The sequence below is a fragment of the Sinohyriopsis cumingii genome, chromosome 1 (genome assembly GCF_028554795.1).
Source record: "Sinohyriopsis cumingii isolate HCF-2022 chromosome 1, ASM2855479v2, whole genome shotgun sequence".
NCBI classification, from domain to species: domain Eukaryota; kingdom Metazoa; phylum Mollusca; class Bivalvia; order Unionida; family Unionidae; genus Sinohyriopsis; species Sinohyriopsis cumingii.
Window position 1 is genome coordinate 164,106,938 of NC_142961.1, and position 24,257 is coordinate 164,131,194.

At 36.6% G+C, this 24,257-nt stretch overlaps 1 protein-coding gene across 1 annotated transcript in view; it reads right to left on the reverse strand.

Moving 5' to 3' along the window:
• Nucleotides 1-217: 217 nt before the first annotated feature.
• The window catches only part of LOC149808297 (methionine synthase-like), a 193,985-nt gene continuing 169,945 nt past the window's right edge, over nt 218-24,257 (reverse strand). The window contains exons 31-34 of the mRNA XM_089975738.1: nt 19,957-20,023; nt 19,416-19,517; nt 14,384-14,584; nt 218-9,655 (exon numbers count right to left, since the gene is read on the reverse strand). Of these exons, the coding sequence (XP_089831864.1) occupies nt 9,569-9,655; nt 14,384-14,584; nt 19,416-19,517; nt 19,957-20,023 (457 nt within the window). The 3' untranslated portion in view covers nt 218-9,568. The remainder of the gene's footprint in view (nt 9,656-14,383; nt 14,585-19,415; nt 19,518-19,956; nt 20,024-24,257) is intronic.

The window sequence follows — 24,257 nt, forward strand, 5'->3', positions numbered from 1 at the left end:
ACTTGCTATTTTGAACAGTGTATTGGAGGATTTGAAAGTGATGCAAACTGTTATAAATTTTCATATCTGGACTGGATGGTACTTTTGCTGAAACTTCTTCTAAGATCTTGTTGAATTTTTTCTGAGCACTGACAAAGATCTTTCTGCATTTGCTCCTAATGTAGGGTAATGGTGGGGTGGGCCTCAAAATGGATGGATATTTAATGAAGATCTGGTATTTTCTTTGTGACTATCTCTTTATTATTCTGATGCCACAATGCACATTCATAATATTATAATGCTTAAGTTATTTTTTCTCTTTCTACTTACAATAATTACAATCCTCGTCTGACAGAAATGAGTAGTGTTCTTGAAAGTCATTATTTTCCTACTTATAATAATTGCAATCCCCTTTTCTGACAGAAATTAGGAAGAATTTACCACGATTTTGATCACCAAACTATTTTTATGCAATAAATACTGAAATTATTGAATGGTCGATTTACCTTGAGTATTTACACTGACAGACAGACTGAATATGGTGAACATAAGCAAGACAAGGCATTTTTACAAATCAATTTACACGATACATCATTACCAAGACAATGCATTTATTGGGGAAACCGACACGTTGTTTACATGGTTACACACTCCCATGACAAAACAGAATATGTTGTTTGCATGGTCATATACTCCCTAGACAAAAGACAGGCATGGTAATATACTCCCATGTAAAAAGACGTGTCGTTTGCATGGTTATATACCCCATATCAAAAGACACGTTTACATGGTTATACACTCCCATGACAAAACAGAATACGTTGTTTGCATGGTCATATACTCCCTAGACAAAAGACAGGCATGGTAATATACTCCCATGTCAAAACACGCGTCGTTTGCATGGTTATATACTCCCATGTAAAAAGACGCGTCGTTTGCATGGTTATATACACCCATATCAAAAGACACGTTTACATGGTTATACACTCCCATGACAAAACAGAATGTCGTTTGCATGGTTATATACTTCCATGTCAAAAGACGCGTCGTTTGCATGGTTATATACTCCCATGACAAATCAGACGTCGTGTCCATGGTTATATACTCCCATGACAAATCAGACGTCGTGTCCATGGTTATATACTCCCATGACAAATCAGACACGATGATTGCATGGTTATACATTTCCATGACAAAACAGACATGTTGTTTGCATGGTTATATACTCCCATGACAAAACAGACACGTTGGTTGCATGGTTATACATTTCCATGACAAAACAGACATCATTTGCATGGTTATATACTCCCATGACAAAACAGACGTCGTTTTCATCGTTATATACTCACATGACAAACGACACGTCGTCTGCATGGTTATACACTCCCATGACAAAACAGACACTTCGTTTGCATGATAATGCACTCCCATGGCAAAACAGACGTCGGTTGCATGGTTGTATACCCCCACGACAAAACAGACGTTTGCATGGTTATATACTCCCATGACAAAAAGACACGTAGTTTGCATGGTTATACACTCATATGACAAAACAGACATGTTTGCATGGTTATATACTCACATGGCAAAACAGACACGTTGTTTGCATGGTTATACACTCACATGGCAAAACAGACACGTCGTTTGCATGGCTGTACACTCCCATGACAAAACAGATATCATTTTTGTGGTTAAACACTCCAATTCTTAATTTTGTCCTTCTTTTTAATTTTGTAAGTTTGGACATAATTAGGGCATACACGGCTCTGTTTCTGTCGTAAAAATCTGAATACTGTGAAGAGATACTTCAGAGATTTCGACTTCTGGTAGGTTTGGTTATTAATCATTAATTTGTTAATTCAAAGAGTACTTGATTGGACTTACCATATATTTATTAATTTATTGAGCAACTGATTTGACTTACTGTATATCTGTTAATTTATTACATAATGATTTGACTTAATGTATTGGTGTTAATTTATTGAGTAATAATTTGACCTACTGTATATTTGTTAATTTACTGAGCAATTGATTTGTAGATTAACAGATGTCTTTTCTAAATTCAAGACTGCTTAGAGTCCTTTTTGTTTACAAAATTACGTTGTTTTGAGCGTCTACAAAGCGGTATGCCCCCAAATGTTTTGGAAATGTTGACTTCGAAATAGGACCGCACCGGTGGCCTAGTGGTTAAATCGTCTGTCTCGGATGCAGGAGGTTATGGGTTCGATCCCCGGCCGAGTCATACCAACAGCTGCCTCGTTTGGCGCTCAGCATTAAGAGGTTAGTGTAAGGACTGGTCGGCCTGGCGTCAGGAGTGACTGGGTGGGACATTATGCTACATGTCTGTGGCATGATGCCCCAGTGCTAAACATCACTATAAACTGCCACAATGCAGACATCGTAGCGATATTACTGATTTTTTTTTTTAAAGCTACGCAAAAAGTTCAAATCACACACACACACACACACACTTCGAAACAGCTAATATACAGATGGTGACTGGAATTACTTATTCTGGCACTTTACATTTATGATCTATCCATTAATATGACCATAGTGCTGAAAGTAAGGTTAAAAAAGTCTGTTGATCTTGTGATCTGTCACTAAAATTGCATGTCGACAAAGTTTTATTAAATAAATTTTTCTGTTGACAAATTGTTATTGAATAAAGTGTCACTCAGGCATATTATTTTATTATAACACTATGTGACATAAATTGCCGTGGGCAAGCATATTTTCTGAATGACACACTATATGACACAAAGTGCCAAGGGTAAGCATACCTTCTGAATCACATACTACATGACAAAAAGTGTCAAGCGTAAGCATACCTTCTGAATGACACACTATGTGACATAAAGTGCCATGGGCTGGCATACCTTCTGAATCACACACTATGTGACATAAAGTGCCATGGGCAGGCATACCTTCTGAATGACACACTATGTGACATAAAGTGTCATGGGCTTTTATCTTAGCCAAAAGAGGAAGCATGCAACAGGTATCTTCAGAACATTGAATCTGTAAAGCATATTTATACTGCTAAAAAAGGCTTATCCAGGTTTATTCTTTTGCCCTGAATTTCAATATTATAATAGTAACATGATACTATGACAGTTCACAAGTAATTGTCGATGTTGTGAACATATTGACTAGTGACATCTGCAGTGTCATGATGACAGCTTTAGTCAACATTTAAAGAGAAAATATAACAGCTGTAAATTTTTTGGTATGGCAAATAGATGTGAATGGGTAGTGTAGTATCTAGTGCTATCCATGTAACCAATGGGGTGAGGCAGGGAGATGTTCTTTCCTTTTGTTATTTAATATATACATAGACAAATTAAATTGTAAACTGGGTCAGTGTCATGTGGGGTTAAGTCTGCCACCAAATGTGTTGTTTCTTAACAATTTTAGTTTTACTGATGATATGTCATTGATAATTCCTTCTATTACAGGTTTAAGGAAATTAGTAAAGATATGTGAACAATACGCATTAGAGAATGATATCATCTATAATACAAAAAAACTCAGTATGCACGGTCTTTCTGTCAACTTCTTTCAAATTACCATCTCCTCCCCCTGTACATCTTAACGGCAATGCTTTTACATATGTCAACGGTTATACATATTTGGGTCATATTTTAAAATCCAATTGGTCAGATAATGAAGATATGATGAAACACTACAGATTTATGTGAACTCAAACAAAAATACTTCTATGTAAATTTAAGAATTGTTCATTGAAAATCAAAATTAGATTATTCAACTCTTATTGCTGCACAATGTATTGTGCTCCTCTGTGGACAAACTTTAGTAATGTATGAAAAGAAAACTAGTTATTGGTTATAATAATAGTCTTTGTTTTCTATTAGGCCTTCCTAGATGGAACAGTGCCTCCAACATGTTTGTAAATTATAATGTATTCAGTTTGATGATGTAATGAAATATTGTGTTCTCAATGATGACAAGAATATCTAATGGTGAGAACTGTATCTTGGAATCATTGGGGAACTATGACCTTCATTTAGATTCTCATATTATAAGTAGATGGAACAAATTACAATCTAAATGTAACACTTAATTTCATTCTTAATAATGAAGGGCACAGTCCATTGTTGCAGATGTATACTTGTACATAAGATATACATGATCTTTTATGTTTACAATGTTTTTACTTTATATCTAAATTTTAATTTAGATTTATGGACTATGTAGTCTGTAATAAAGTATTCTTATCTTTTCTGAGCAGGGCAGTAAAACCAAATCGGTAAAAACAGAATTACAACAAATGTGTGATTAGTACCAAGATAAATCTGCAAACCTGATTTTAATATATATATATATATATATATATATATATATATATATATATATATATATATATATATATATATATATATATAAGAAATAGGTCAAAAATAATTTGGAATCAATACACACAAATGCAGAGATTCCAGTACAAATCACTGCATGGATTGACACCTACCATATATATTTGTGAACAAGTCATGTTCAATTGCAAACAAAATAGACCCTTACATAATGCACCTGCATATCAAGGTGTATGTTATTTGTTGCTCTGATTACTCCTAAGAAACTGCATGGACTCAGATCTGTGTGTGCAAGATGTGATGGCAGATCAGTCTGTGCAAGATGTGATGTCAGATCTGTCTGTGCAAGATGTGATGGCAGATCTATCTGTGCAAGATGTGATGGCAGATCTGTCTGTGCAAGATGTGATGGCAGATCTGTGTGTGCAAGATATGATGGCAGATCTGCCTGTGCAAGATGTGATGGCAGATCTGTCTGTGCAAGATGTGATGGCAGATCTGCCTGTGCAAGATGTGATGGCAGATCTGTCTGTGCAAGATGTGATGGCAGATCTGCCTGTGCAAGATGTGATGGCAGATCTGTGTTTGTGCAGTTTGCAGCTGGACTTGACTTGTGAGCAATTACATACAGTAACTTTGAGAAATAGCCAAAATAACTGCAATAGGAGAAAGTGGCAGAACATTCCAGTTCTTGTTCAGGATGTTGACAGACAACATGGAATTTAGAAAGTGACAGAATGTTCCAGATCTTGTTCAGGGTATTGACAGACAACACTGAATTTAGAAAGTGGCAGAACATTCTAGTTCTTGTTCAAGGCACTGACCGACAACATGGAATTTAGAAAGTGGAAGATTATTCCAGGTTTTGTTCTGGGCACTGACAGAAAACAAAGAATTTAGAAATTGGCAGAATATTCAGAACATGGTGTTGACAGTGTAGAATTTAGAAGGTAGCAGAATGTTCCATACATGGCATTGACAGACAGTGTAGGATTTAGACAGTGTAGAATTTACACTTGCTCAGAACAAGATACATGGCCCATGTTATTTGCCACTTAAATTATTGCCTTGAAGAACATGGATGATTGACTGTAAAGCTTCCTAATGGGTGAATAGATCTCTTGAAGTGGAATTGGTGTCCTCTGCTAGTATGCTTGTTTAAGATGATGAAATGTTCTCTTTCAATCTAATAACTATTATCCAAACAGGAACACACATATGTCTACATCATTAGTCATTGTAAAACATTGTTAATCCTTTCAGGTAATTATATTTTCCTTAGCTGCAAAATTAATTAATTAATTTTTTTGCATTTTCTTGGTCTGAATATTTGAGATTCAGAAAATCCTTTGAGAAGACAAAGATAAAAATTTATGGCTACTTGAAATCTCTTCTGCATCTGGCACAGCATGTAGAAGTGGCCAGCAGATATGGGGAATACATGATACCATCTTCACACATACATCTTTTGCAATCATGGAGAATATCTGCGCATAAAGGATATGTAAAAACAATCAAGTATTTCCTATATTATTCACTTATCCTGCCAGGTTGTTGTTGTTGTTGTAGGGTTTAACGCCATTTTTCAGCACACAATAGGCTATACATGGCGGCCAGTATTAATGGTGGAGGAAGAACCCAGGAAATCCCCGGAAAGAACCACCAACCCTCGAGAAGCTACTGGCAAGCTTTCTCACATATCCACACTGGCCGAATCCAAGACTCGAACCCATGCAGACTGAGGTGAGATGGCAGTGATCCATAACGGAGAGTGCTTTAGACCACTCGGCCACTCGGGCCCCATCCTGCCAGGTGTTTTTATCCTCTTATGAATTTTAAAACCAAGAACATCTAGGATGGCAGCAGTATAAATGGTGGTGGAAGAATTTGGAGAAAACCCCAGTAAGAGTCACTGACTCACGGGAAGCTTTCTCACATACCCACATTGCTGAACCCGAGACTCAAACCCATATGTGTGTGTGTGTGTGTGTTGTTGTTGTTGTTGTAGGGTTTAACGCCATTTTTCAGCACAAGATAGGCTATACATGGCGGCCAGTATAATTGATGGAGGAAGAACCCAGTAAAACCCCGGGAAGAACCACTGACCCATGAGAAGCTACTGGCAGGCTTTCTCACATACCAATGTTAGCCGAGCCTGAGACTTGAACTCACACAGACAGAGGTGAGATGTCATTGATCCATAACAGTAAGTGCTTAAGACCACTTGGCCACTCGGGGCCCCGTGTGTGTGTGTGTGTGTCTGAGAGAGAGAGAGAGAGAGAGAGATTTGGATTTTTAAACATAGCTTTAACAATTTTTCAGTTATATCAATATGATGTCTGCAGTGTGGCAATTTAGTAGTGATGTCTAGCAATCATGTTGCAGACAAGTAGCATGATGTCCCATAGAGTCACATTATCCTGACAACAGGTCAACCATTCTTAACACCAACCTCTTAATGCTGAGCGCCAAGCGAGGCAGCTGCCAGCACCACTTTTATAAGTTGTTGGTGTCCAGGGCTCAAACTCTGTATATTAAACAAATCTGTTGTCAACATCAGTATTTTTTTATACTTTTTTTAACAAAGTCTCTTGACACAAGTTAATTTCTATGTTTACAAATATATAAAAAATTGGACCATATTAAGTCTGGCATTGACAGTATGTATATCTCACAGCATTAAAATTTTGACAAAAGATCTATTACATTACAAAAGATGATTTCACAAGAGACTTCCTTTTTGTTGAGTCGGCATTGTATTTACCAAGAATGTAAATGACTTAATAATCAGCCTAATCTGAAAAACATTGACACTGACCATAAGCCAGTGGAACATGTACACATAAATGAAAGACACTGACCATAAGCCAGTGGAACATGTACACATAAATGAAAGACACTGACCATAAGCCAGTGGAACATGTACACGTAAATGAAAGACACTGACCATAACCCAGTGGAACATGTATATGCAAATGAAAGACACTGACCATAACCCAGTGGAACATGTACACATAAATGAAAGACACTGACCATAAGCCAGTGGAACATGTTGTTGTTGTTGTTGTTGTAGTGTTTAACGCCATTTTTCAGCACACGATAGGCTATACATGGCGGCCAGTATTAATGATGGAGGAAGAACCCTGAAAAACCCAGGGAAGAACCACCGACCCACGAGAAGCTACTGGCAGGCTTTCACACATACCCATGCTAGCCGAGCCTTGGACTCGAACCCACGCAGACAGAGGTGAGATGGCAGTGATCCGTAACGGAGAGCGCTTTAGACCACTCGGCCACTCGGGGCCCCGGTGGAATATGTACATGCAAATGAAAGACACTGACCATAACCCAGTGGATTATGAAGATATGCATGAAAGGCAGTGATCACAACCCAGTGGAATATTGACATGCAAATGGATGACACTGACCATACCCCAGTGGAATATGGACAAGCACATGAAAGACAGTGACCATAACCCTGTGGAATATGGACAAGCACATGAAAGACAGTGACCATAACCCAGTGGAATATAGACAAGCACATGAAAAAAACACTGACCATAGCCTAGTGGAATGTTGACACTGACATGGATGTCAGAGTGGAATATGGACATGGATGACAAAGTGATCACTGTACCAATCTTCTACTAAGGTGTGCTCAATAAAAACAAATAAAATATTTAATGTACCATTTGAATGAAAAAAATCCCAACAATTTCAGAGTAAAATACAGCTCTCAAATAATATTTTCCTGGTCACAATATGTTAGAAGTACATCCACTACCTCCCAAATCCAGCCCCCACCCCCATTAAAAAGACAGTTTCCACAACTTTTATCTTATTTTAGCAACATGGGTGCTAAAAGGTTGTTTGCTTGACAAGTTGGAAGTCCAACTAGAGTATTCTCCCCTTGGATAGAGGGTTTGGCAGCAACTGTTATCTCAGGAGCTGATGTGCATGCTCTTCCAGGAATAGGTCTGTAGGAAGTGGTTGGGAAGGTGTGCCAATATTATGGTTGGGTACGAATAGTTATGAGACTATTGATGGCTATCCTTAAAAAGATCACCATCGCCAGAACAGGGGCTTGACTGTGTTGTTGATTTATCTACCACTGGCAGAATAGGTAGTGCCAAGAAGATCTGTTCTGTTTCTAGCCATGGTGGCTATTGCAGGACTGACACTGTGTGAGGAACTCATGATGGCCAGGATTGATGATATAAATGATGGTGTGTGAGGAACTCATGACGTCCAGGATTGATGATATAAATGATGGTGTGTGAGGAACTCATGACGTCCAGGATTGATGATATAAATGATGGTGTGTGAGGAACTCATGACGTCCAGGATTGACGATATAAATGATGGTGTGTGAGGAACTCATGACGTCCAGGATTGACGATAAGAATGGCGTTGTACACATTCTTGAAGTGCACTTCACTGCTCTCTTTTTTGAGTTGTTTGGCAGTGGCTGTCAACCACACATCCCCAGAGCAGTGTAAATGCATACAAAATTTATACACTTGCTGTGACTGTCTTTAGCCATTGTATAATGAAGTTTAACCATTACAGTATAATATATTTATCTACAATGAAGAGAAGGTGATGTACTTCCCTGAGTAGAGAAAACTCCAAACAGCTGAAATGGCACAAATGAAACCAGTATCTGTGAAGCTTCAAGAAAGAGTGTGCTTCCAAGCATAAATGGAAGTAGAAACAGAACACTGAAAAGATTTGGTCCCAATCCCTCTATCCAAGTGGAGATGAATCTGGTCTGACATCCACCTTGGCAAGCAGGCAACCTTTGAAACATGTTTGTTGCTAAAACAAAATATAACTCATGGTAAACAGCTTTTTTTAGCTATGGAGGACAGGATCTGGGAGGATGCATGTCTAATATGTGATAGCTATGGAGGACAGGATCTGGGAGGATGCATGTCTAATATGTGATAGCTATGGATGACAGGATCTGAGAGGATGCATGTCTAATATATTATGATCAGGCATGTCTGAAGAAGAAATAACATTTTCTTCAATCCATTTGTACCACACATGGATTTAGAATCAATCCATTTATACCATACTTGGACTAAGAATCAATCCATTTATACCAGACTTGAGCAATATGCGAATATGGTAATGCAATTTAATTTGATCAGATCTCATTAAATACTGTTCAGTCATTGTCAGATCATAATGGAGTCAACAAAAAAATTGTAGAATGTGTCAATTAAGATATATACAAAATGAAGAATCTGTCAATCAGTATCATAGGCTAAGATGGAACTTAACCATCTCTCTACTTCCGAAACCATCTTGTTCTTCCTCCTGGCATAGTCTACAACCTGAAAGACAATCATAAAAAACAATACTACTATATATTTTAAAATAGAATTGTGTCCATATGACATGGATGCCCCTGGTGCAATTAAATAAATCTAGGTTTAATGTCTAAAGGTAAAGTTTCACATTAAACTTGGACTATACCTATGTCAAATCAAAAAGGAGCTATGCCTATGTCAAATCAAACAGGGGCTATACCCATGTCAAATCAAACAGGGGCTATACCTATGTCAAATCAAACAGGGGCTATACCCATGTCAAATGAAACAGGGGCTATACCCATGTTAAATCAAACAGGGGCTATACCTATGTCAAATCAAACAGGGGCTATACCCATGTCAAATCAAACAGGGGCTATACCCATGTTAAATCAAACAGGGGCTATACCTATGTCAAATCAAAAAGGAGCTATGCCTATGTCAAATCAAACAGGGGCTATACCTATGTCAAATCAAAAATGGGCTACATGTATGTCAAATGAAACGGGATATACCTATGTCAAATCAAACAGGGGCTATACCCATGTTAAATCAAACAGGGGCTATACCTATGTCAAATCAAAAAGGAGCTATGCCTATGTCAAATCAAACAGGGGCTATACCTATGTCAAATCAAAAATGGGCTACATGTATGTCAAATGAAACGGGATATACCTATGTCAAATGAAACAGGGGCTATAGCTATGTCAAATGAAACAGGGGCTATACCTATCTCAAATCAAGCAGGGACTATACCTATGTCAAATTTTGTAAGCAAATGTTGAAAACTGAATATGACCTACATATTCTTAATACAGATCCTCAATGCAAATGTGTGTATATCATCTATCCATGGTTTGTGGCTTCCTTGTTGTTCACCTATTTCAAAGGCCACATAAAGACAAGATCTGAGTTGTCAATAGCATGTTACATAGTCAAAATCTGATTTGTCAACAGCATGTTACATAGTCAAAATGTGACTTGTCAACAGCATGTTACATACAGTCAAGATCCAATTTGTCAACAGCACATTACATAAAGCCAATATTAAAGACAGACCCTACAACATCAAAATGATTAATATGTGAAAACAATGGAAGAAAGACCAAATTATATTTGGCACATCGTACCACTGTCTCCACCCCACTGCTGAAAACATCCCAAAGCTACACGGGTTACCTAAAATTCCCAAGGATGTCCCACTCTGATGCATAGTATCTAGTACAGTATGCTTTGGCCAAATATCTGTCATAGGGCCTCAAGAAGGCAAAATGGAACACCATATCATGAACAGCATTCATTTTGTCCAAAAGATCTAGGACCTAGTGATACCACAAGGTAGAAAATTGTTTTCTTGTGATGTTGCTGCACTTTAACCAGTATTTCAGTGGATAAAGCTATGTGTGTCATCAAGAAAATTAGAGGTAGACAAGACTCTAAAATCCAGATGTGACTCCCTACTGAACATATCTGCACCTTACTAAGACATTGTTTGGAGAGCACATATTTTATCCATATTGGCAGTTTTACCAACAGAAACAGGGAGCAGAAACGGGGTCCCCAGTCTCATCAATAGTTGCCAATTTATAGATGGAGCTTTTTTTAAATAGAAAAAGGCCTTGGAATCGGCCAGAAACCCACCATCAATGTGGTTCAGATTTGTGGATGATACCTTGATTGAAATATGCGAGTACCATGATCAGGAGTACTTTGATTATCTCAACTCCATTGACCCACATCATTTATTCAGTTCATTTCAGAACAAGAAGAAAGTGGCAAACTACAATTCTTAAACACATGTACATGATGATGGATCAACCAAAGTCACTGTGTATAGAAAACCAACCCAAAAGGACCTTAACTTTTTTCCCAATCATCATCTAGAACACAAGAGGTCAGTAGTGATATCTTTATTGCACTGAGCTAACTCACTAGTTACTGATGGGAATGATCAAACTGCAGAAGTACTTGAAAGCTGAACTATGAGTAAATGGCTATCCCGGGTGGATTTCTGAACTCCAAGAAAACAACATTAAAAAATAAAACCAACATTGGTATGCCATATATCCACAGAATATCTGAAATCATAGCTAAAGTATCCAGACAAAATATGATTAAAATATATCATAAACCATACAATTCTTTAACAGAACAACTTACACATGTGAAGGACAAAAAAGATAATTTGCAAAAAGGTGGCATGGTAGGTCATATAAAGTGTATGATGATGATAATGACTATACTGGTGTATGATGATGATAATGACTATACTGGTGTATGATGATGATAATGACTATACTGGTGAAACAAGGATTAAGGTACACTTCAGTAGAGTCCTTGGCAATACATGAACATTGCATCAAAAAGGGGCATTTAATCAATCAGACCAAGGTCATCACATTTCAGGACAATATATGGAAAATAAAGGTCAAGGAGGCAACTCAAATAAAACAGTGGAGTCCAACAAAAAGCATGGACAAGGGGTTTGGATTACCACTCATCTACACCAGTCTCCTCATATCAGATGACCATTTCAGGTCATGTAGTCAACAGTAGCTGTTGATGAAGGCTTTGTGATATTGCTGAACATTCTGAACTCTAAAGATATGTATGCTCTGAGTACGGGAAAAATTCTAATAATCTAGACTCCAGTGGTCAACAGCACGTTACATAAAGCCATGACCTGAATGGTCAACAGCACGTTACATAAAGCCATGATCTGAATGGTCAACAGCACGTTACATAAAGCCATGACCTGAATGGTCAACAGCACGTTACATAAAGCCATGACCTGAATTGTCAAAAGCATGTTACACAAGTTATTAAGTATTGCTTCAAGTCTATGGCCTTAATTTAATTTTAAACATTAAACTAATACCAGTGTGAATGAAAATAGTTTTTGAAGCCCTACAATAGGAAATGCATCTAAAGGTTCCAATGTTTAAGTTCATATTGGGTAAAAAATATTATCTTATAGTGTGTGTATGTGTGTGTGTATATATATATATATATATATATATATATATATATATATATATATATATATATATATATATAACTACTTTTCTACTTTGTCCTTGCAAAAGTTGTAATGTTTAATAAAGATACAAGATATAATGTAATGCATTTAAAATATTTACTGTGCCCTTCATGAGACAATTCCTATACAATATTTACTGTGCCTTTCATGAGACAATTCCTATAAAATTGCCAATAGTACTTATGCATGTCCTGTGTTTTAATGGAGGGAAAAATGAGCAAGTACTTAAGAGATGAAATTGTTAAGGAAATATGATATAACTAGGAGCTATTAGTGACAGGTACATCCCACAGGGCTCATTAATATTTACTTCGGAGGGCCTTCAACAAAGGAACTTGTGTTGGTAATCCAAAGTTACATCAACAAAGGAACTTGTTTTTGGAATCCAAAGTTACTTCAACAAGGGAACTTGTGCTGGGAATCCAAAGTTACTTCAACAAGGGAACTTGTGTTGGGAATCCAAAGTTACTTCAACAAAGAAACTTGTGTTGGGAGTCCAAATTTAGGTGAGCAATAATGGGATACATCTACTCTACCTGATGATATGGAAAGATGGGTCTCAAGAAAAATCTGGTTGAAAGCAAACATTTCTCAGTAAAATTATGTTGCAGAAACCCATGACTGATGGAAGTGAAATTTCTAACAATCCTTGCAGCAGAATCCAAAGTGGAGAGAGAGAGAGAGAGAGAGAAAGAAAGAAATCAGGTGACTTAACTCCTACAAATGACATAGTGGAATTCTGGAAATTTAACTAATTTAGTTTCTCATCAATATAAAGGCCCATCCCCAATTTCGATGAATGCCCTGGAGAAGAGACAAGAGGATAGGTAATCAAGGGAAAATAGCTATTTAAATAATGTCTTAGATTGAAAGAAATCAAACTCATTTATTATGCTCTGGAGCTGTCCATGTTTGCAGAGGGTTCAAAATTTAAAATTAAAATTTAAAGAAAATCTATTCTTCATCTGTACCCCACAGGTAGTACTTGTCATGTATGTCCCAATAACTGTTTAATGAGCCTGCACTATTCTTTACTTTGATATCTGAATGATGCAGGGGGAAGTGATTTGGGTTTGAGAGCACATAGTTGAGTGATACTTCTGCTTTGCATCTCATAGAAGATTACTAGTTTTATATGTTAATTAAAAACACTGAGCCAATAGCTGATTTTTCAGATTTCTGATATTTAAAAATTTCATTAATCGCATTTCAGAAAATAGTAATGCATACACTATGAAAATTTCTTTATGTATTTCAAGGGCAGTCAAAGTTGGTGTACTTCATATTATTTCAGGTACATTTCACAACATAAAGAAGTAATCACTTTCACCAGTGGTTGGCTTCAGACAGCACATGATTTTGCAAACTGTGATAGAAATAAATGTCAACCCAAGTAGACAAAAGACAAGCAAATGGAACTTTTTCTGCAAGTTGCAAAGCAAACAATTTTGCCCTTTGTCTTCCTTATTTTTAACAGTGCTCACTAATTCTAGAACAGTGGATACATTCAGTGTCTCATCAATGTCAAGCCCCATACTAAAATTTGGTTGAAATCCAAAACTCCTGGTTAAAGTGATGTTGCAAGCATCAGGGTACATAACTCTTGTAAATGAAGTCAACGAATGCTGGAAATTGAACTTGTGGGGAAAAACTGAAATTATTGTTTTACAGTATGGTTCCTCAATGCAAGTAACTTAAATTGTTGTTCATACCTGGTCTTTATTTATTTTCCCTGTTGCAAAGTAGTAAGACTTTGGGTGGGGTATGTAAAGTCCAGAAACAGATGCTGCAGGATCCATGGCGAGGGACTCGGTCAGTTTGATACCCACACTATCTGCCTCTAAAAGATTCCACATGGTCAGTTTCTCTGTGTGGTCAGGCTGGCTGGGGTACCCTGGTGCTGGACGAATACCCTGAAGTTCAATGTAGTGATTAAAACATTGGCAGTTATTATTGAATTGTTGCTACTGTCATTATTATTGAGTAAATTAGGTCTGGGTAGTAGAGTCAGTTATTATTGAGTAAATTAGGTCTGGGTAGTAGAGTCAGTTATTACTGAGTATATTAGGTCTGGGTAGTAGAGTCAGTTATTATTTAATTGTTGCTACTGTCATTATTATTGAGTACATCAGGTCTGGGTAGTAGAGTCAGTTATTATTGAGTATATTAGGTCTGGGTAGTAGAGTAAGTTATTACTGAATTGTGGGTACTGTCATTATTATTGAGTACATTAGGTCTGGGTAGTAGAGTCAGTTATTATTTAATTGTTGCTACTGTCATTATTATTGAGTACATCAGGTCTGGGTAGTAGAGTCAGTTATTATTGAGTATATTATGTCTTGGTAGTAGAGTCAGTTATTACTGAGTATATTAGGTCTGGGTAGTAGAGTCAGTTATTATTGAGTACATTAGGTCTGGGAGTAGAGTCAGTTATTATTGAATATAGTATGTCTTGGTAGTAGAGTCAGTTATTACTGAGTATATTAGGTCTGGGTAGCAGAGTCAGTTATTATTTAATTGTTGCTACTGTCATTATTATTGAGTACATTAGGTCTGGGTAGTAGAGTCAGTTATTATTGAGTATATTATGTCTTGGTAGTAGAGTCAGTTATTACTGAGTATATTAGGTCTGGGTAGTAGAGTCAGTTATTATTTAATTGTTGCTACTGTCATTATTATTGAGTACATTAGGTCTGGGTAGTAGAGTCAGTTATTACTGAGTACATTAGGTCTGGGTAGTAGAGTCAGTTTTTATTGAGTACATTAGGTCTGGGTAGTAGAGTCAATTATTATTTAATTGTTGCTACTGTCATTATTATTGAGTACATTAGGTCTGGGTAGTAGAGTCAGCTATTACTGAGTACATTAGGTCTGGGTAGTAGAGTCAGTTATTATTTAATTGTTGCTACTGTCATTATTATTGAGTACATTAGGTCTGGGTAGTAGAGTCAGTTATTATTTAATTGTTGCTACTGTCATTATTATTGAGTACATTAGGTCTGGGTAGTAGAGTCAGTTATTACTGAGTACATTAGGTCTGGGTAGTAGAGTCAGTTTTTATTGAGTACATTAGGTCTGGGAGTAGAGTCAGTTATTACTGAGTATAGTATGTCTTGGTAGTAGAGTCAGTTATTACTGAGTACATTAGGTCTGGGTAGTAGAGTCAGTTATTATTTAATTGTTGCTACTGTCATTATTATTGAGTACATTAGGTCTGGGTAGTAGAGTCAGCTATTACTGAGTACATTAGGTCTGGGTAGTAGAGTCAGTTATTATTTAATTGTTGCTACTGTCATTATTATTGAGTACATTAGGTCTGGGTAGTAGAGTCAGCTATTACTGAGTACATTAGGTCTGGGTAGTAGAGTCAATTATTATTTAATTGTTGCTACTGTCATTATTATTGAGTACATTGGGTAGTAGAGTCAGCTATTACTGAGTACATTAGGTCTGGGTAGTAGAGTCAGTTATTATTTAATTGTTGCTACTGTCATTATTATTGAGTACATTAGGTCTGGGTAGTAGAGTCAGTTATTATTGAGTATAGTATGTCTTGGTAGTAGAGTCAGTTATTACTGAGTACATTAGGTCTGGGTATTAGAGTCAGTTATTATTGAATTGTTTTTACTGTCATTATTATTGAGTACATTAGGTCTGGGTAGTAGAGTCAGTTATTATTTAATTGTTGCTACTGTCATTATTATTGAGTACATTAGGTCTGGGTAGTAGAGTCAGTTATTACTGAGTACATTAGGTCTGGGTAGTAGAGTCAGTTTTTATTGAGTACATTAGGTCTGGGAGTAGAGTCAGTTATTACTGAGTATAGTATGTCTTGGTAGTAGAGTCAGTTATTACTGAGTACATTAGGTCTGGGTAGTAGAGTCAGTTATTATTTAATTGTTGCTACTGTCATTATTATTGAGTACATTAGGTCTGGGTAGTAGAGTCAGCTATTACTGAGTACATTAGGTCTGGGTAGTAGAGTCAGTTATTATTTAATTGTTGCTACTGTCATTATTATTGAGTACATTAGGTCTGGGTAGTAGAGTCAGCTATTACTGAGTACATTAGGTCTGGGTAGTAGAGTCAATTATTATTTAATTGTTGCTACTGTCATTATTATTGAGTACATTAGGTCTGGGTAGTAGAGTCAGCTATTACTGAGTACATTAGGTCTGGGTAGTAGAGTCAATTATTATTTAATTGTTGCTACTGTCATTATTATTGAGTACATTAGGTCTGGGTAGTAGAGTCAGCTATTACTGAGTACATTAGGTCTGGGTAGTAGAGTCAGTTATTATTTAATTGTTGCTACTGTCATTATTATTGAGTACATTAGGTCTGGGTAGTAGAGTCAGTTATTATTTAATTGTTGCTACTGTCATTATTATTGAGTACATTAGGTCTGGGTAGTAGAGTCAGTTATTACTGAGTACATTAGGTCTGGGTAGTAGAGTCAGTTTTTATTGAGTACATTAGGTCTGGGAGTAGAGTCAGTTATTACTGAGTATAGTATGTCTTGGTAGTAGAGTCAGTTATTACTGAGTACATTAGGTCTGGGTAGTAGAGTCAGTTATTATTTAATTGTTGCTACTGTCATTATTATTGAGTACATTAGGTCTGGGTAGTAGAGTCAGCTATTACTGAGTACATTAGGTCTGGGTAGTAGAGTCAGTTATTATTTAATTGTTGCTACTGTCATTATTATTGAGTACATTAGGTCTGGGTAGTAGAGTCAGCTATTACTGAGTACATTAGGTCTGGGTAGTAGAGTCAATTATTATTTAATTGTTGCTACTGTCATTATTATTGAGTACATTGGGTAGTAGAGTCAGCTATTACTGAGTACATTAGGTCTGGGTAGTAGAGTCAGTTATTATTTAATTGTTGCTACTGTCATTATTATTGAGTACATTAGGTCTGGGTAGTAGAGTCAGTTATTATTGAGTATAGTATGTCTTGGTAGTAGAGTCAGTTATTACTGAGTACATTAGGTCTGGGTATTAGAGTCAGTTATTATTGAATTGTTTTTACTGTCATTATTATTGAGTACATTAGGTCTGGGTAGTAGAGTCAGTTATTATTGAGTACATTATGTCTGGGAGTAGAGTCAGTTATTATTGAGTATAGTATGTCTTGGTAGTAGAGTCAGTTATTACTGAGTACATTAGGTCTGGGTAGTAGAGTCAGTTATTATTGAATTGTTTTTACTGTCATTATTATTGAGTACATTAGGTCTGGGTAGTAGAGTCAGTTATTATTGAGCACATTAAGTCTGTGTAGTAGATTCAGTTTTTCCTGAGTTGTTGCTACTGTCATTATAATTGAGTACATTAGGTCTGGGTAGTAGAGTCAGTTATTACTGAATTGTTGCTACTCTCATTATTACTAAGTACATTAGGTCTGGGTAGTAGAGTCAGTTATTACTGAGTATATTAGGTCTGGGTAGTAGAGTAAGTTATTACTGAATTGTGGGTACTGTCATTATTATTGAGTACATTAGGTCTGGGTAGTAGAGTCAGTTATTATTTAATTGTTGCTACTGTCATTATTATTGAGTACATCAGGTCTGGGTAGTAGAGTCAGTTATTATTGAGTATAGTATGTCTTGGTAGTAGAGTCAGTTATTACTGAGTACATTAGGTCTGGGTATTAGAGTCAGTTATTATTGAATTGTTTTTACTGTCATTATTATTGAGTACATTAGGTCTGGGTAGTAGAGTCAGTTATTATTGAGTACATTATGTCCGGGAGTAGAGTCAGTTATTATTGAGTATAGTATGTCTTGGTAGTAGAGTCAGTTATTACTGAGTACATTAGGTCTGGGTAGTAGAGTCAGTTATTATTGAATTGTTTTTACTGTCATTATTATTGAGTACATTAGGTCTGGGTAGTAGAGTCAGTTATTACTGAATTGTTGCTACTGTCATTATTACTAAGTACATTAGGTCTGGGTAGTAGAGTCAGTTATTACTGAGTATATTAGGTCTGGGTAGTAGAGTAAGTTATTACTGAATTGTGGCTACTGTCATTATTATTGAGTACATTAGGTCTGGGTAGTAGAGTCAGTTATTATTGAATTGTGGCTACTGTCATTATTATTGAGTACATTAGGTCTGGGTAGTAGAGTCAGTTATTATTGAATTGTGGCTACTGTCATTATTATTGAGTACATTAGGTCTGGGTAGTAGAGTCAGTTATTATTGAATTGTGGCTACTGTCATTATTATTGAGTACATTAGGTCTGGGTAGTAGAGTCAGTTATTATTGAATTGTGGCTACTGTCATTATTATTGAGTACATTATGTTTGGGTAGTACAGCAGTAGCATGCTCCCTTTGCATCTGTGTGAGATTTGCAGACCTGACATGTAGTGGTTTTTCTTGTTTGGTTTTCTGGTTTTCGCCATCTCAAATACAACTTCACTGTAATAAATGATTCCTCAAGAGTATGTGCTATATGCAACACATGACATAAGTGAGCTGTTACATGTCTTTATTTATCCATCATCCATAAATCTTCAAACCAACCTAAGATTAAAAAAATAGTTTAAGTGTGATGATTCCTGAAATCCAAAGAATATTATAAGATCAAGAATGTTCAACAAAGAAGAGATTTTACATGGTCAAAGTCACTGGTAGGTTAAAGAGTTAAAGGTCAGGGTCACATAGGCAAGTTGATACTGACTATTCTCAACAAGACATCCCTTGTACAAATGTTGTATTCAAAGGTATCTCTTATATACCTGATATTTGATCTTGTGAAGATCCTGGGCCTCAAGGGACTCTTCCTTGCAGTATCCCCAGAATTCCTTCCTGATCCTCTCATGCATCTCTTCAGCAAAGGCCTACAAATTAATGGCACACAGTTTTAGAAAGGTCTGTACTAAACATTAAAAAATGTTTTGTGAAAATAGGATAACATTAATAAATAGATTGACAACATGAACAATGGTGGATATTAAAGCAAGGCAGTATGCATTTAACTTTCAAGTTAGTGCAAGAATAAAAGCAAAAGTACATAAATCAAACCTGTGTTCAGGTAAAACTACATACATCAAATCTGTGTTCATTTACGCAAGAAGTTTTATTTGAATTGTCACTCGGTGAATATTTTTGCTTATTAAATGGACTATATGTTAAAGAAACTTGAATAAAGCTTACAGTGGAATGTTGCATCTTGCATTGAGGAAAACAAGCACAGATTGTTTCGGTAAGAGAAGAGGACTACTGAGAAGATAATATGAGATCCTTCTAAATCTTGATCGAATGCCTGTCTACACGTACCTCTGCCAGCCTGTCTGCTAATGCTTTCACCATGATAATACTGTAGTCATCATGTTGTTTCTCAAACCTGAAAAAAAAATGTTTAGTCAAGTTCAGATATGCATAGAGCTGCTAGGGAAACGTATATATGTATGTATGTCACATCAACATAACCCTGGCAGTGCCAAGTAACAAGTGTTATGTATGACAATATTTTTGTGTAACCTTTGGTACATGACTTCACCTTTATTATGTGTAACTTTTGTTTATGACTGTAACTTGTAGTGATCAATTAGTGTGATGTAGTGTAGTGATGTTATGTTTAAGCACTTTGTATTTCCAGAGAAGAATCACTTGAATTTAATAATTTGAATAAATAAATTCCAGCCTAAATAAAATACTAGACACAACAATAATACATATGATTTCGCTCAGATCATACAACATGATTAATTTTTCAATGAACAAGATTATATAGCCTTCTGCTTGACTTCAGGTCACATTAAACATTTTTTAAAAAATATTACCTAATCGAAAATTTCATTCTGGAAGGTTCCAAATGTTTACTAGATACAATATTAATTACAATTTGAAGGCCTGTTACTAAAATTTATAACATAAAATGTGGTAAACAACAGGAAGACCCAGTATTTCATGGGAAATTTCAAATGTTCTGGACTCAGATTGAGATTAACTTGTTTACAAAACTAAAATCAATGATTCAGGGGAGGTAGAAAATGAACTTGATTTTGGACAAGGTCAAGTTCAAAATACAATTATCCATAGTATATGGTAAATATTTAAAAAAAAAAACACCAAACAATGCAAATTAAAATAAATAACAAAACAAGATATAGCCAATTTTTTGTCCGGGGGGAGTAGATCCTATTTTAAAGATATTGAGCTATAAATTGGTGTTTACGAGTTAAATTCAACCTATATACTTAACCTGTTAAAATGTTTAGTGTAATTTCTCATTGGCTAGAGTGATTAGGTTGGTTCTTAGAAAAATTAAGTTATTTTCCATTGGATAGCTTGGTCAGGTGGGTTATATTATGACATAGGTCACAACACTTATTGTGAAATACTAGAGTAGTAAGGTCTAATGTGTGTGGTAGATTGTGACATATGGTCATAATAGACTCTTACTGATGTATATAATCACTGAGCAATTAATTCATTCCTATTCCATATGTTAATATTTTAATATGTCTGCAGATTCATTTAATGTGGTGTTTAGATATAATTTGAGAGGAAACATTTGTTTAGATTATTCATTAAAATCACTAAGTGCTCACTGAACTAAGATATTATTCTGGGAATAATGTGAATTTATTCAAAGGAGTTCTGGACAGTGCCATTGTGATCCATGAGGATTGTTGGCAGACCAGTACATTCAAGGATCTTGAATTTATTCAGAATATTCAATTCTTTCTGACTTGTGTAGAACCTTTTATATTATTTTGGATTTAATTCAAAATACTGTATTTTCTTCTTAAATTTTCATTTTAAAACTCTGATAAATAAATTTTGTTAAATTTTACAAAGGGGCCCTGAATGGCAGAGTGGTCAAAAGCACTCACCATTATAGATCACTGCCATCTTACCTCCGTCTTCATGGATTTGAGTCTTGGGCTTAGCCAATATGGGTATGTCTGAAAGCTTGTGAGTAGCTTTATGTGGGTCAGTGGTTCTTCCCAGGGTTTTCCCATGTTTTTCCTCCACCAGTGATATTGGCTGCCATATATAGCCTATTTTGTGCTGAAATATTGCACTCAAACCCAATAACAAGAAGAAGTTTTACAAAACATATTGGTTTTGCTTCTTTCTGTTACTTAGTTTATGAACATAGAGTGATAACACAATAAGGCTGTACAAATATTAAAAGTCAAAAACAGCTAACATTTTCAGGAAGTTAAGCCCTTCAAAGTAAACATGTACATCTAAATAATAAAGGAAAATGAAAAAAAAGTTAAAATTCTTTATTACACCAAAACAGATGACTGATCTGATTACTCTACATGAGGAATTAATCAAACAGAAAGTTGAAATGGTGCTCAGTGGTTCATCTCCTACTAGTTCACCTATTCTCCGATATGCTGCCTCTGTAATGCCAGTATGGGTGAGATTGTGCCAGGTGGAACAATCCAGTGTGAGATCTTCCCACAACTCTGGGTCAGTGATGAAGTGTTTTGATGAGGACTTGAATCTTTGAAGCATTTCTTTTGACCAACTTGATATTGCTTTCCTTCCCTCAGCTAACCCTGGAAGATCTTATTTGGTAGTCACTCTTCTGACTTCCTGGTGATGTGGCCTGCCCTTCACAACTGATTTCAACAGCAGAATGTGGATGATTGGAATGTTGGTAGTCACTCTCCTGACTTACTGGTGATGTGACCTGCCCTTCACAACTGATTTCAACAGCAGGATGTGGATGATTGGAATGTTGGTAGTCACTCTTCTGACTTCCTGATGATGTGGCCTGCCCTTCACAACTGATTTCAACAGCAGAATGTGGATGATTGAAATGTTGGTAGTCACTCTTCTGACTTCCTGGTGATGTGGCCTGCCCTTCACAACTGATTTCAACAGCAGAATGTGGATGATTGGAATGTTGGTAGTCACTCTCCTGACTTCCTGGTGATGTGGCCTGCCCTTCACAACTTATTTCAACAGCAGGATGTGGATGACTGGAATGTTGGTAGTCACTCTTCTGACTTCCTGATGATGTGGCTCGCCCTTCACAACTGACTTCAACAGCAGGATGTGGATGATTGGAATGTTGGTAGTCACTCTTCAGACTTTCTGATGATGTGGCCTGCCCTTCACAACTGATTTCAACAGCAGGATGTGGATGACTGGAATGTTGGTAGTCACTCTTCTGACTTCCTGATGATGTGGCCTGCCCTTCACAACTGATTTCAACAGCAGGATGTGGATGACTGGAATGTTGGTAGTCACTCTTCTGACTTCCTGATGATGTGGCCTGCCCTTCACAACTGATTTCAACAGCAGGATGTGGATGACTGGAATGTTGGTAGTCACTCTTCTGACTTCCTGGTGATGTGGCCTGCCCTTCACAACTGATTTCAACAGCCGAGTGTGGATGATTGGAATGTCTGCCCATGTGAACAAATCAGTGTCTGTCCTGCCGTCTTAAGTTTTGTTTGTAGACTGATGCTTCTATGCTCTGACATGTGCATGTAGTTTGCCAAAGGCCACACTTGCTTTAGCAGTTCTGGCATTGGTCTCATCATCGATATGGAACTTGTCCACTAGCAGGAGGGTTTGACCATTTACTGTGACAGAAGGCTCTACATAAAGCTTTCCTTGTGCAGGCTGGTATATCACCTCTGTCTTTTTTATACTGATTGTGAGCCAATTTCTTTTACAAGCTTATGAGAAATTGTCCATACTCTGTTGCATGTCAGATTAAGATTTGGCATTCAGGTAAGATAGGTGTCAACAAATAAACCACAGACACTTCCTGCTACTTTGTCTTCTCCTATAGTCTCCTTAGATTGAAGAACTGTCTGTGCCATGTTTGAGCCTCCAGCTTTGTATACATCTTCTAGCATAGCATTTACTCCAGGTGCAGTGCCATTGACAGCAGGTCAATATTTTCACAGTTTCAGTCAGCAATGGAAGATCAGCAAGTGATATGGTGATTTCCACTGGAGGCAGCCTATCAATTGTCTCAACAGGTGACTGTTGACTGAGTATGTTGTTGAAGTGTTCTGCCCATCTTCAAAGTATCTTTTCTTTGTCAGTGAATACTGTGACATCGTCAACACTTAGTACTGGAGATGTTCCTGATAAGTGTGGCCCATAGACAGATAGGTTATAGACAGATATTACAGCAAACAACAGAAAATTAACACCTTCATCCCAATCGTTTCCAGTATTATAATAATATTGAATCATATTTTTCAAAGTTTGATGAAATCTTTCCAAATTCCTTTGGCTTTTAGGGCGATAGGCAGAAGACTTGAATTGCTGGATGCCTAATTTATGCATAACTTGCTGGAAAATTCCAGGCATAAAATCTGACCCATGATCAGATTGGACAGATCTGGGCAGACCAAATTAAGTAAAAAAAACCTTTATCAAATATTTAATATTCCCCAAAGTAATTACCTATGGAGATCTTGTAGATGCACACATTATGGTCAACAAGTATTGATTGCCTGACTTGGTCTCAGGTAAAGGAATGACACAGTCTACCATTTCTGCCAAATGATTCATCAAATGCAGAAATAGGATGCAGATGAGCTTTAGGTATCTTTTGAGCCAAAGGAGTCTCATGGGCCAGACTAAGACTT